Source organism: Gavialis gangeticus, unplaced genomic scaffold, assembly GCF_001723915.1.
Source record: "Gavialis gangeticus isolate Ggan-Ray unplaced genomic scaffold, GavGan_comp1, whole genome shotgun sequence".
In the NCBI taxonomy this organism is placed as follows: domain Eukaryota; kingdom Metazoa; phylum Chordata; order Crocodylia; family Gavialidae; genus Gavialis; species Gavialis gangeticus.
This window is the reverse complement of record NW_017729022.1, coordinates 153,767,197-153,781,946: the sequence shown is the minus strand read 5'-3', so window position 1 is coordinate 153,781,946 and position 14,750 is coordinate 153,767,197. Positions and strand designations below refer to the sequence as shown.

The 14,750-nt window shown below is 43.1% G+C and overlaps 1 protein-coding gene across 1 annotated transcript in view; it reads right to left on the bottom strand.

The window, feature by feature from the left end:
- The window catches only part of ABCG5 (ATP binding cassette subfamily G member 5), a 50,541-nt gene that overhangs the window by 21,606 nt on the left and 14,185 nt on the right, over positions 1-14,750 (bottom strand). Inside the window, exons 5-10 of the mRNA XM_019516362.1 lie at positions 12,801-12,933; positions 9,824-9,963; positions 9,419-9,548; positions 7,259-7,472; positions 6,049-6,254; positions 4,994-5,132 (exon numbers count right to left, since the gene is read on the bottom strand). Coding sequence (XP_019371907.1) covers positions 4,994-5,132; positions 6,049-6,254; positions 7,259-7,472; positions 9,419-9,548; positions 9,824-9,963; positions 12,801-12,933 — 962 coding nt within the window. The remainder of the gene's footprint in view (positions 1-4,993; positions 5,133-6,048; positions 6,255-7,258; positions 7,473-9,418; positions 9,549-9,823; positions 9,964-12,800; positions 12,934-14,750) is intronic.

Sequence of the window (14,750 nt, the reverse complement as noted above, 5' to 3'; positions counted from 1 at the left end):
TTTACTGTCCAAGCCCCCAAGGTCTGGAACAGCCTGCCATCAGAGGTGGTTCAAGCACCTACATTGAACGCCTTCAAGAGTAATTTGGATGCTTATCTTGCTAGGATCCTATGACCCCAGCTGTCTTCCTGCCCTTCAGGCAGGGGGCTGGACTCGATGATCTTCCGAGGTCCCTTCCAGCCCTAAAGTCTATGAAATCTTTGAAATCTATGAAAACTTTTCACTTGTAAACTCTATTTCTTCCACTCCTTTTTGTGTTTTAGATCACTAAAGGGTTCCATGCTAAGCCAAGCTGATCTTTTGCCACACTTGCTAGTTTTCCTGCACATCAGGATGGTTTATTTCTGCACCCTCAGTAAGGTTTCTTTAAAATACAGGCAGCTCTCCTGGACTCCTGTCCCGCTCAAACTGGCCCCCCATGGCATCCTACCCATAAGTTCCCTGAGTGAGTCAAAGTCTGCTTTTTTGAAGTCCAAGGTCTGTACGCTGCTGCTCTCCTTTCCTTTTCTCAGGATCCTGAACTCAATCGTCTTGTGGTTGCTGCTGCTCAAATTGCCATCCACTACTACATTCCCCACCAATTCTTCCCTGTTTGTGAGCAGCAGGTCAAGAAGAGCATGGTCCCTAGCTGGCCGCTCCAGCACTTACACCAGGAAGTTGTCCCCAATGCTCTCCAAAAACTTCCTGGATTGCCTGCGCACTGCTGTATTGCCCTCCCAGCAGATGTCAGGGTGACTGAAGTCCCCCATGAGAACCAGGGCCTCTGATTGGGAAACTTCTGCTAGCTATCTGAAGAAAGCCTCGTCCACCACTTCCCCCTATTTTTTTGGTCTATAGTAGACATCCACCACAACATCACCCTTTATTGCTCTCCCCTCTAACCTTAACCCAAGACTTTCAATAGGCCTATCTCCAGTTTCATACTGGAGCTCTGAGCAATCATATGGCTCTTTTACATAAAGTGGAATTCCTTCTCCTCTTCTCGCCTGCCTGCCCTTCCTCAACAGTTTGTACCCATCTGTGACAGTTCTCCAGTCATGTGAGCTATCCCACTGAGTCTCTGTTATTCCAATCACATCATAGTTCTGTAACTGTGCAAGGGCTTCCAGTTCTTCTTGCTTGTTTCCCAAGCTCCATGCACTCATATACAGACACCTGAGATAACTAGCAAATTGCCCTAATTGCTGGGGAAGAATAACAACACCTCCCCTGTTGCCCTCCCCCCCACCCCCACTTGTGCTTCCTTCAGGTCATCCACTTCCCCACTTACCTCAGGGCTTTGGTCTCTATCCCCTGAGGAACCTAGTTTAAAGCCCTCACTAGTTTAGTAAGCCTGTTTGCACAGATGTTCTTTCCTCTCTTCATCAGGTGGATCCCATCTCTTCCTAGCAATCCTTCTTCTTGGAACAAAATCTTGCAGTCAAAGAAGCCAAAGCCCAGCTGGCGACACCATCTGCACAGCCATGCATTGAACTGGAGGATGTGTTCTCTCCTGCCTGGCCCCTTCCCCTTGCCTGGAAGGCTCAAGAAGAACACCACCTGAGGCCCTGTCCCCTTCACCCTTGCACCCAGAGCCCTGTAGTCACTTTTGATCTGCTCAGGTTCTCCTCTGTCAGTATCATTGGTGCCCACATGAATGAGCAGCATGACATCATAGTCAGAGGGCCAAGTGAGTCTCAGTAATCCTTCTGTGACATCTTGGATCTGAGCTCCAGGGAAGCAGCAGACTGCCCAAGGCAACAGGTCATGCCTCCCCCTCAAAAGTCTCCAACCATCACCACCCGTCGCTTTTTCTTGGTGGCAGTGGTCTCAGTCCTTCCAACCTTGTGGAGGCCTGCCCTCTTCCACCAACCAGCAGAACGTGCAGCTCCTCCGCTGTTGCTGGGGCTCCATATCTCTTCTGTGGGCAAACTGTTGCAGGTGGAGATTTCTGCTTGCTGCCAGAGGTCAAAAGCTTCCACCTTCCCAGAAGTCCATGCCCTCTCCCTTCTCTGGTGCTGCCTTTGGTAGTCCTTCCTCCACAGTCCTAGAGGATTGTCAGCATTTGCAGGAAAGGCCACAGAATGCTCTAATCCAGGTCTCCAGCAATCAGCTCATCATAGGGGTGCAAGGAGAATGACTTCAGAGGAGAGAAAGATCTTTTGTATTTTTCAATGAAGGGGGCAATTTTAAAGCAGTACAGACTTTCCCAGCTGATGTTCTTTTTTTCTAGCCTCTTAACAAGGAAATAAGAAGGAACTCCTCACCTGTAAACTCCTGCTTCTCTAAAAATCAAAACACAGCAAGCCTTGCCTAATGACGTGTGTAAGTCCTTCCAACCATAAGAGCACAAAGGTAATTTAAGAAAAAAAGTGCTTTATTTTCCCTGGTCCATTCTGTCTCTGCACTTGAGACCTTACAGTCATTGAGATCTCTGAAAAGGACTATACCAATGCTCTCCCCATCTGAACATCACACCACTGCTTCCTATAAAACAGGAGGACCTGGATAAAGGATGTGGCTGTGAGGGCTTGTCTGCCTGGGGAAACTCCCCTCACAAAAAAAATATTCAGAGATGCTCTCCACATGTACACACTTACTCCACACAACTATCTCTGGACAGTTAAGCTTAGTCTATTTACAAAATTATTCCAAAGTGCATGGCTGTCCAACTGGAAGCCCACGAGGGGCCATGATGCAGCCTGAGGGTCATTGCAACTCTCATTGCCACATAATGGGGCAGAGCCTGGGGGGAGATGTGTGTTGCCAGTTGTTGCCAGTGTGCCCACATGGGACACTTGGGTATCCCATGTGCCAGACAGGAAATCCAAAGGAGATGTGTGCGGCTGTGGGCGATGGCTGGGTAGTGGGGGGAATATGGCCTGTATGGTGTATGCCATGTGTGACACTCCTTTCTCCACCAAAACCCCACTGCAGTTGGAGAGACCTGCCTAAGTAGATTAAACTATATGTCAACAATACGTATGTAAGCACAGAGGCGGAAAGGGATCTTGGAGTCATTACTGACTCCAAGATGGACATGAGCCGCCAATGCCAGACCGCAGCCAGCAAAGCCAACCGCACCTTGTCGTGCATCCAAAGATGCATCTCAAGCCAGTCCAGAGAGGTGATCCTCCCCCTCTATGCAACTTTGGTCTGACCTCAACTGGAGTACTGCATCCAGTTCTGGGCACTGCACTTTAAGAAGGATGTGGCCAGCCTTGAGAGGGTTCAGAGGAAGGCCACCCACTTGGTTGGAGGGCAACACAGCAGGCCCTATGAAGAGAGGCTGAGGGACCTGAACCTGTTCAGCCTCAGCAAGCAGAGGCTGAGGGGGAATTTGGTGGCTGCCTACAAACTCAGGGGAGATCCGCAGCAAATAGGAAGGGTCTTATTCTCCCCAGCAGCACCTGGGGTGACGAGGAACAATGGCCACAAGCTGCCGGAGAATAGGTTCAGGTTAGAGACTAGGAGGCACTATTTCACTGTTAGGGCAGCTAGGATCTGGAACCAACTTCCTAGGGAAGTGGTCCTTGCTCCTATCTTGGGTAAATTCAAAAAGAGGTTGGATGAACACCTGTCTGGGGTCGTGTGATCCCAGCATGTGCTCCGGCCAGTGGCGGGGGTTAGGCTAGATGATCTATTCAGGTCCCTTCTGACCCCTAACTACTATGAAACTGTGAATACACTTAGTGTGGAATAAGTGAGCCTACAGAGAGAATTATTGCAGAATAGCAGCTACTTTCAATTTACATTGTAGCTTGTATTACAGTACCCTTCTCTTGTAGACAAACCCTAAAACTGACCACAATGCATGCATCCAGGACACAAGAAAGATGAAAGTGTTTCTGGCACCTGAAGTCAGAGGTAATAATCCCTTCATTTATGTGCATTTTACTGCAGACTATAAAGTAATTGTCCCTTTACTATCAAATATCAGAGGAAAGGTTATAATAATCTTCAGTGTACTATCCACCCACCCTACAATAACTTGGAGGTATACAGAATGATAAGGCTGAAAAAACTTGAATGGTAATTTGTGCTATGTATGCATCACAGCTCCTAATTGCTTCACACCTGATATAAACATAGTTGTGTAAAACTCTATACCCAAATCCATTCAAGGTAACAAAAGTTAAACTTAGCTTGTTACAGAAAATTGGTTTTAAAAGTCAGCAGAAGTTAAAGGCAGATATTAGTCTACAAAAGGCCTACTGATACCACCCATGGACTGTGCTAGGATCATGTCTGGTAAACAAGAAGATGGGACCTGAAAATCAGTGGACCCAAACGTAGTTTGCCAGAAACTATGCCTGCTCCTATCTAATGAAAAGATGGGTTATTCCACCCATCATCCCTTCCTGTGATCTTTAAATTCACAACAACTGTAGACAAATGGGCAGATTAAAAAAAGTTTTCCCACTAGTTGCCATCCCCTCTTCTTTTGGGACCCTAAGATTTACCCTGAAATCATTGTGCTTTTACCATCTTAATCCTAAGGGAAGATCTGACCAGGCCAAACCCAGAGAACATCGCTACTTTCCCTGGTTTTCACTAAGTCACAAACACCACTGGGTATGTAAAACTTGAGTTCTTACTGCCACCCAGATACATGTGTCTGCTTTTTCATCCTGACTATTTCTCTTTTTGCCTTACTTTTTAAAGCCCTCTTAGCTGACCAAGACTGCATATTTTGAAACAGTGCACTGAATCCATTTCCACAAAAAGGAAGCTAAAACTGGTATCTTAAACACCTGAGGTTGCTATCATGTTAAGACCTTTCTTTCACTGACAGTGTTTATTACATCAAAATTGACATAATATCTCTGCTTAGGAGCTATCAACGGTGTTTTCAAAAATTACTTATAGGCATTTAAGAACTTTCTTCTATGTTGCTTAAACCTAAGAAGAACAGATTCACAAGAGGGACAAAGGGATCTAAAAGGAAAGGATTATTCCTAAGGGAAGACAGTAAATACAAGACTTAAGAGGATGTAGCTGTCTTAATGCTTACCAGTACATAAAGGTGCTGAACATTGCCACACTGATGATACTGAAAGGCAAGAAATGCAGTATGTATGCTAACAGCATTTGCCACTTCTGGTATAAGCCATCTTTGCTTTCTTGGTCACTGGTAGCACGTAAAGCAGGAACTGGAACGTGTACAAAAGGAATTAAAGTACCCTTGACCATGGAGGCCACAGAAGAATTGCTCCTAGCAAACTTGACAAGACAACATTTTATCAGAATAGTTCAGAAATGCTTTCTTCTTTAGCCAGGCTGGCGGCCACCCATATGTGCAAGTGAGAGCCAGGTCAGGAGTAAGCTGGGACAATCTGCATACTGTACAAGAGGTGGCCAAATGTGTCAAGCACAAGGCAAACTTCACCTCCAGCAGGTAAGAATCTGAGGCCGTGCAGAACTGCCATGGCTAACCAATTCCTACGTGAGTTCAGATCCCAAGAGGATACGAACTATGCACATTCCCTAAACAGACACAACAATTGCCATCATTACATGGGTGGCTTTTTTATGGCAGCTGTAAAAGAAACAGCTTCTAATAAGAACATAATTGTTTTGAGGATCAGATACCACAACATAATAATCTAATATCAATCTTATCTAAGAGTTACTTAATTACTCTTTTGCCCTTTCCATATCTATGGGCATTATTTCAATTAACACTGTGTAACTTAACAGTGAGACTTTGCCCTGCCTTATACTCAGCCACACCAGGGTATGGTGGGCCATCAGGACTCTTCTACTCTTGCAGAGTTCATCTGTGCAGCCTTAGCATATGGACACCGAGAGACAAGGCTTAGGTGGAGTCATGGTTTTACGCTCCTTGCCACTTTCACTAGGAGGACGTGAAATAGCAACAGGATAAATAGCACTAGGATAAATACATACAGGACATTTTTTCACCTACAGTACAACTGAGCAGCTCTACAATGCACTGTCTCTGTAATTAACATTTTTAAAAGATGCCTATATATCATATGCTATATAAGAGCACTTATAGCATATGCACCGGTTGCTGCATATAATGTGGACAGATCACAAACTTACATAGGGCAACAGCATTGAGCATTCCTGTATAAGGTGGGGCACTCACAGATTGGTAAATAAGCCCCACCCGATCTTGCACTGCTCCTTTCAGAGGGTCATCCTTCAGTCGGAGAAGGAAAAATGCTATGAACAGGCCAAGCAACAGATTCTGGGAGAGACGCATGATGACGCCCATCTTATCTTTGGAGAAGTTCCTTGTTGTTCTCCTGATACAGAAACAGAATCATTATGTCTTTTAGGTAGCAGTGATTAAACCAGTGGGTCTCAACCTTTTTAGATTCAAGGCACCCCTTGTTTAGCTCAAGGCAAGTCCTCAGAAAATGCCAGCTCTTACTTTCCACTCATTTTTTGACTACAGAAAAATAACAGAGCAATTGTTTTGTTGCAAACAACTCAGAAAGACCACAACAAATCAGAATGGCTTCAACATTATGAACACCTATTTGAATCTCTGGGTTTATCTTGTGACTCATGTTTGTACACCTAACAGTGTTAACATTGCATAGCACCCTATAGTGCCCTTGAAAGGATCTCAAGAGTGCTACAGCATAAAACCCAAGGTGCCACAGCATAGAATCATAGAATCAATGAGTCGGAAGGGACCTAGACAGATCATCGAGTTCCACCCCCTGCCATGGGCAAGAAGGAGCACTGGGGGTGGCAGGGGTCATAAGACCCCAGCCAGGTGCCTATCCAGTCTCCTCTTGAAGATTTCCAGGGAAGGTGAGAGCACCACCTCTCTGGGAAGCCTATTGCAGGCTCTGGCCACCCTTACAGTGAAGTAGTTCTTCCTAATATCTAACCTAAACCTCCCCTCCCTCAGCTTGTGGCCATTGTTCCTAGTGACTCCAAGGGGGGCCCTGGTGAACAGACTTTCCCCGAGTCCCTGCGGGTGGCCCCTGATAAGGTTGTAGGCAGCCACAAGATCCCCCCTCAGTCTCCTCTTGTGGAGACTGAAGAGATTCAGGTCCCCTCAGCCTCTCCCCATAGGGCTGGCCACGGAGGCCCCCAACCATACAAGTGGCCTCCTCTGGACCCTCTCCAGGTTCCCCACGTCCCTCTTGAAGTGCAGCGCCCAGACAAAAAAAAGCTAAGCACAAGGAAAATGAGTGGCAGTGGGAAAGAAATAATGTGTATCCAAGGAAAATGATTTTGTCTAAATGTTATAGGATTAGAGTTTCAATATTATTTTTTGTAACTGCTTTTTTACCGTAAGAGGATCCAGAGTTTGGAGAGTGCATTGGGTGAATCTTTGCTTTTGAAAGGTATAGAAGTCATATCTTTTATGTGTTTCATTCTTTCAATGGCCTCTAAAGTCTTGGAAAAGATCTCTGAATTTTTATAGGCAGATGCAATGATCTGAACTCTACTGTAGGTCTCCAGCTCACGTTCTCTGCTTCGAGTATCTACAGATGTCAGATCCACTGGAAATTCACAAAACAGCATTAAACTATATACTTAACCAAAGACTCCGTAATTTATTTTTCCTATATTCTCATTTCCTATCCTTCCAAACTATTCACCTCATATAAGAAATAAAATTTGTGGGAGGCAAAAAAGGCCATTAGAAACATACATACAAGCATAAATATGATAACAATGAATACAGCTTATAATCAGCTGTTAAGAGAGACCAAACATGAATGTAGTAAACCTAATTTCAGGAAACATCTGGGTATATATATAATGTTTCCTAAAATTAATCACTGCATAAATGTAAAATCCATGATGGGTCCTAATGCTATTTGGCCTACATACAGTACTAAATTTCTCAACTTAAAAAACTGCATTACTAGTACCAGAGTTGCTACTGATAAAAGTTCCAGCTGACTTACTGCTGATGGATGGAGGTCACTACCTCTCTGACAGTGTCCTTGGAACAGAAGGGGCTTCATCAGACAGGGCTGTGCAAGAAGATCTACTTCTTCCCTGGTCTCTTGGCCACATTCTTCTCTCTCAATACCTAGCAAGGGACATTAACCTCTTTGCTAACCAAGAAATGGGGGCAGTCCATCACTCCTGCTTAGAATAACTCCCTTCAGAGCCCCAGTTCATTCACTAGATGGACAGTAATGAACCAACTAACCAAGCTGGCTTCTAACAAATCTATACGCATCTGGGTGCTGGGCCTCTTCAATTTAGGAACAAGGTTGTCAGCCTGGCTGCTTTCAGAGACAAAAAAACCTCAAAAAGCTTATTCCTTCACTTCAACCATGCAGAGCAAATCATCAATGATTATTTGCTAAGCATCATTTTTTGATGCAGAAAAAGTATTTGCCTTTTCAAGAAGCTTCCTTTCAGAAACCAGGGAGGACTTAAAAGCTATTTCACAAAAATATCTGCATGATAGAGATCTGTAAGGAGGCTACTAGGAGTGGCTGCAAGACCAGAGAGCATGTTTAGCAGAACAATGTTATAATCATCTTTTAGTTGGCAGCTAGACCACCTCAAAACTACTTTCATGAGAGGACAGCCACCTAGAGTGGGATGCATACAGCTACACGCTTAAAGACAACAAAATGGTTTCTTTCTACTTGGCAGAATCTGTGGTTCTCCCATGACCCGTCACCTTTTTTTTTTTTTTTGCATGTCTTTAAATTGAGATTCTGAATTATCAAGATTAATTGAGGTATGGCTGAGGCTGCTCTATCCATTATGCCTTTAACTAAGGGAGAGAGAACCGGCAGGGTTCAGGCACAGCTCAGCAACAGGATCCCATACACATGCATGGACAGAACATCTTGAAGAATCCCAGTAACTGAGGACAATCGACCCCTAAAAACAAAAATCAAGAGATCTCTTCAATTTAAGGCTGGGATTGCATCCTTCTATAAAGTAGCTTAAAGTGGCTAAACATTTTCAATTTCCTGTAAAGGCAACAGGAGGGATGGCTGTTAGGAATCCAAAGGGGTCCTGAGCCTGGAACTTCAGTTGCGCCCTTAGTTTACTCTATTTCATCTGCTAATGCTGCAGTGCTATTGCACATTTCTACTCTTTACTGAGCCAAAGTGAAATGTTAGATCAACAACCTGCATGCTTGGACTCTACTTTGCCCATTGCCATGGCATCTAAATGCCATATATTCCAAGGTTTTAAATAAATATCATGCTAAACAGAAGTTGCACACCTTCAGGACCAACCTAACTTTTTTTGCTGCCGATCTCACATTTACTATACCTCTTAGAACTAAGAGCAGCCATTCCGTTGAATAAGGGTTTCTTTCCACTGACAGGAAATAGAATAAATAAGTGTAGTATCATTAGTTTTCAGGAAAAATTAGAAGAAATGAGTTCTCCATTGGCAAAACCTTCAACTTCTTTGCCTGAAAGAACTGTCAGTGTGTTTGATAATATGACTGAGTTCAACTTACCATAAAAGTCAAAAGGATTTGAGTGCTCAGGACAGTCATAGCCACAATCACTAAAAAATGTGATAATTTCTGTAGGTTTCCCACAGAAAACCAGTTCTCCAAAGCTCATGATAGCAATCTTGTCAAATAACTGGTTGGACAAATAACAGATTACTGATAACTATACAGTATTAACAAGAACATCACTAACAAGCTAATAAAGGAAGATTAACTTTGGCCTGCCATTAAATTTCCATAATACATCATTTCTATGCTCACAAATGAGCTATTTTTCCCATGATGACCGCACAAGCATCTCATTTAGATGCACCCAGGCTGTACTGATCTCTCTTGTACTTTTGGCTTCAGTAAAAACTGTGTACTATGAAACTCAGTAAAATGCAATCATTGCTTGACATTCCTTACCTGAAACAGTTCTGACCGTGGTTGATGAATTGTAATAATCACTATCCTGTCTTTGTGTGCAAGTTCTGAAAGCAACAAGACAATCTGATTTGCAGTCATGCAGTCCAGCCCTGTAGTTGGTTCATCAAGTAACATGACCTCTGTGAATATAAGAGACAGAATTTCTGAAAACTCATTTAAAAGAGAGCAAATTTTGTAGTGTTTGTCCCTTAGGTCATGCAGTGAACAGTGTTGGATTAGCTCTCAAGTGTGACAGCCAAACCCAGCAGATATGAAACAGTACCACATTAATTTCATTTATTTCAATGGACAGATTTCCACCCTTAGCAATTCTGAGGTGAAAAATGTCAGCAGTTTCAGCTCTGCTCTTTGATTCTCAGAATAGGAAATTGATTTTATTTTCAAATCTACCTGGCTTCCTAGAAGCTATCAAAAAGATTCACTTTAGATGTCTTTTTTTCAGAGTTAATAGTATGCTATAATGGTTACAAGGACAATGGAACACACCATGATATTAAGTATATATTCTGCACAAACACACTAGATACAACAGTGCTTTATACAATGAACTATTTAAATTAGGGTTGCCCAACTGATGGCCCAGGGGCTGCATACAGACCATAAGGGATTAATCTGTAAGTCTTGGGCTCCTACCAGATTGCCACTCCCCCTATTACTCCAGCTGCTGCTGCAGCCAGGGTCCCTGGACTTCCCCTCCTTCCCCTCGCTTCTGCTTCCTGAACCTACCCCAGGAGCAGGTGCAGTGCAATGCAACATGTGGTGCTGGGGAAGCCCATGGCATGGTGCAGCAAGGGAGCCAATGGCTGTTGAGCTGAACGGGGTGCTAGTTGCACCACCCAGTATAGTAGTGTGGGGGCCACCCACAAGTATAGTAGTGAGAAAGGGGAGCTGCCTGTGTTGTGGCAGCCCCAGTGGCCCATGCAGGGTTCAGCCCCCTGAACAACCCTGATTTAAATATATTTGATAGTACAATACACACAATGCTACAGGTGATTGAGTTTTATTGGGTATTGTTTTTTCCCCACTAGTAAAAATTATTTTAATTCTACACAGCAAGTTCTTGGATGAACCTACCTGGAGAAGGTAGTCTTTTATTTTACGACAAATGAGGTACAGCATGGAAAGTTACTCACCCTTGTGTATAATCTTAGCTTGGAGGGCCTTTGTTTGTGGTTACAGCGAAGATATTATTGTGAAGTAAGCTAAAATGCAAAGTTACAGCACACTAACAGTTCTGCACCAGCTTCCTACATGGGCATCCTTAGTGCTAAGCAATCTAAAGATGGAGTAAGCCATCTCAAGTTTTATGACATGTGAAGGGTGCCTGCATGCAGAACTAGCCTGAAATAGCTAACGTTCTGTAGAATCCCACCCTAGCTTACTTTGCAGTAGCTTCCCTAGGTAGGCAATGGCAAGAGGAAAATAAGGGTTATATGTCCAATTGTTCCCTGGCTTCACAGGAAGACTATTTATTCACAAGGGTAATGTTTACTGGTGTGACTGTTTAGGTAATGTAGAAGCCTTTGCCTACTAAGAACAGAACAGAACAGAACTGAGAAGAGTTCACTTCACATAGGCCACTGAACAGCCATCAAATGGTGTCATTTTTAAGAAACTATCTTAGCAGTGACAACTCAGAGACAAAAAGTTCTATTATCCCCTTTAGAAATGCATCCCCCAGTCTCCACAATTTTATGTGTACCTATGACTTCTGTCATTGCAGCAGAATGCATGTGTTATATAGTATAGAAACACAGTGGAAATCAACTTTTTGATCCTTTATTAGGAGAAATGCCAATCCTATTTCTTGACTGGCTGAATTAACATCACTAAATCTACAAATGCTGATTCTTTAAATTAAGTTATCATATGTAAACTTAGATATTTAAAAGGGACATTGTAATACCCAAGAAAAATCTTAAGTTTCTTCACAAAACTTTCTAAGAAAGTAATGCACACAAGATACCAGTTCTTTAATATCTGCATGTATTATAAGTAGGGTACACATGACTTACTGGGCCAGCTAATTTATGAGACTAGTTATTCTACTTTGCTTGTGACAGTTCTTATGCTCCTGGGGAGTTATTCCAGTTAGATTGTGGATTTAAGTATTGTCGAAATAAGTACAGCTTGTATATATGCTGCTTTTTGGCTCTATACTGAATCTAAATAAATATCTAGGACTCAGTAAAAACAACATATAATAATTCTTAGCACTTTTTTTTCAAAGTGCTGAACAAACAACAACTTAATCCCCATAGCAGCCCTCTAAGATGAGTAAGTTTTATTACTCCTATGGTTAATAAATGGGAAACAAACACACAAAGTTGATCACATGCTTAAATTTCTACCATCTAAGCCTTTTCTTACAGTTTCCTGTTGGGGCCTAAGGCTGCCTATAGATGTGCTCATTTGTGTTCTAATTGGAATGCATATGAGTTGTCTCATTGTCATGTGTATGAACTCCCTCCCCACTCCCTGCATTTTAAAATGGCTGCGGGGGCATTTTTACTAAAGCTCATCAAATGAGCTTTAGTTAAAACACCTCTGCGGCCATTTTAAAATGTGTATGTGTGTTGGGGGAGGGGAGCAGGGAAGCTTAATACAAATGATGGTGAGCCATAGAATAGCTGTCGAGGAACTGCTCTAATTAAAATGGCCTCCCCCCACCCCTGAGCACATGTATAGGCACCCTTAGTGGTTTTCCCAGGGTTGCCTAATATGTAAGGGGTCGAAGTGGGAATTCTACTCAGCTAATGGCTTAGTGACAGTTCTAACTGACTGTGCAACTAGTCTGCAAACTGAAGGCAATGGGAGTTTGGAGCTCTGACCTGTAGCAGAAAAAAGTGCTCCTCTATTTTAAAGGTCTGTAAAACAGTGGGTACTGTTAGTGTGCGTGAAGTGACAGTGTAATAAAAAGGGCAATGTTTTAGTTCTCGTCTGAGAAACTACTCACTGGGATCTTGTAAAAGCTGGGCTGCAATTGAAACACGACGCCTCTCACCACCACCAATTCCCCTGAAGACACGGCTTCCGATTATACTATGAGCAACATGGCTGATACTCAGCTCGGCCATAGCAGCATCTACCTGCAAAACAAGTACAGGTTAGAAAGAACATGAGTAACATTCACTGCCCACTGTGTGGGCACACTTGCACACTATGTTAAAAACTATGAGAAAATCTCTACCATTCTAAAGGGCACCCCTATAATACTTATACTCATTTTCAATTAAAGATACTTACAGCAATGTGGCCTCATTTTTATTCCATATCACAATACATCATTTGTATTTTTAGTGACTTTAAGGGATGACAAGTGCAGACTGCCTGGGAGAGGCATGTCGATCTGCCTTCCAAAAAGGAAGGTTAGAGAACAGGTAAGAAGCAGAAGTTCTAGGGAAGGAGACTTTAAGGTAGGTGATGGCAGAAAGTTAGAAAGGGCACCTATACACGCACTCCAGGGTGGGGGGTAGGGGGCATTTTAATTAGAGCAGCTCTTGGGAGAATCTTGTGTATTCATCATCCTGCATTTTAACATGGCGCCAGGGCTGCTTTAAATAGAGCTTGTTGAACGTTCCAATCAGGACGCTCCGGCTGACTTGATTAATTGAGTCTACTCTGATGCCTTCTAATCAGAGCATGTCAAAGCACACGTAGAAGTGCCCCAGGAACTGTCAGTAGGGAAGATGTTTCTACCTCGCCACTAACACTGAAGACTCTTATTAACCAGTAGGCTTGACGTATGCTGGAGTAATGTCTTTTCCTTCAACCTCCTCAAGCAAAATTAATATTTTCAGTAAGAAGTACAGACTTTACTCTAAATAGATGATGGCTCCCAGAAAAAAGGGGCTCCCTCCTTCCTAAGGGGTAAACTTTTTTGTATAGTCACCACCATGGTAGCTGCCCTCTCACACACAGTTTCACGAACTTCCACACACCACCCCACACCTGAGCAGCAGCCACTTAACTGCTGTTGTACGCTGCTGCAACCAGAAAACTGGCTGAATCCAAATCTTACTACTTTTAGGGCATAAAGCAAAATTAATCTTTCTGCAGGCAGCGGTAGCTTTAGGAAGTAAATATGCAAAGGTTGTGTCATGAAGTTAACCTAGACAGACTTTCCCGCTGGGTCTTCCAGTACAGTCTCTATTCATGTTATCGGTCTACTTAGGTAGACCATTCAGAATAAGATAGGCTACATTCTGCACCTGGTACAGGACTAAGCCCTCTGTCACTCAGGACTATGCAAAAAAAAAAAAAAATAGCAGCTGAAATTCCTTACAGTAAGTAGTTTCATTTGGGACCAGACCTCTGACTTCTATACTTTTATATCCCATCCAATCCATTTTCCTGTGTGACAGGTAGCAATTGTTACTGCTCCAGAAATGCACATCTCATTCCAGCCTGTTCCCTTTTTCCCCAGATGGCAGCACAATCTAGGGCAGTGGTCTCCAAACTTTTTTGATTGCACATCCCTATCAGTAAAAAATTTTTGAGTATGCACCCCCAATATATGTATATTTATAGAAATAGAAATAGAAGTTCTAATATTTTCTTCCCACACCCCAATGGATCGTCTTGTGCACGCACCCCACTTTGGAGACCACTGGTCTAGGGGATAGGAGAGTCAGAGAACTGGAATTATTTGGTTAAAGAAATTCTGTGGGAGCTTGAACAACTCCATTCGCCAACAGATACCTGTCCCTTCATTTCTAAAATGGAGATAATGCTACTTCCTTTCCTTTGTAAAGTGCAGCAAGATCAACAAATGGAAAATGTTACTGATGGGCAGAGCATGGAAGGGCATAAAAAGAGCTGCTAAAGGGTAAGCGTCTAAATATCCAAATTACATAATTTGCTGGACTTATCTGGAAAACCTGGAGAGGAAAAACAAACATACAAA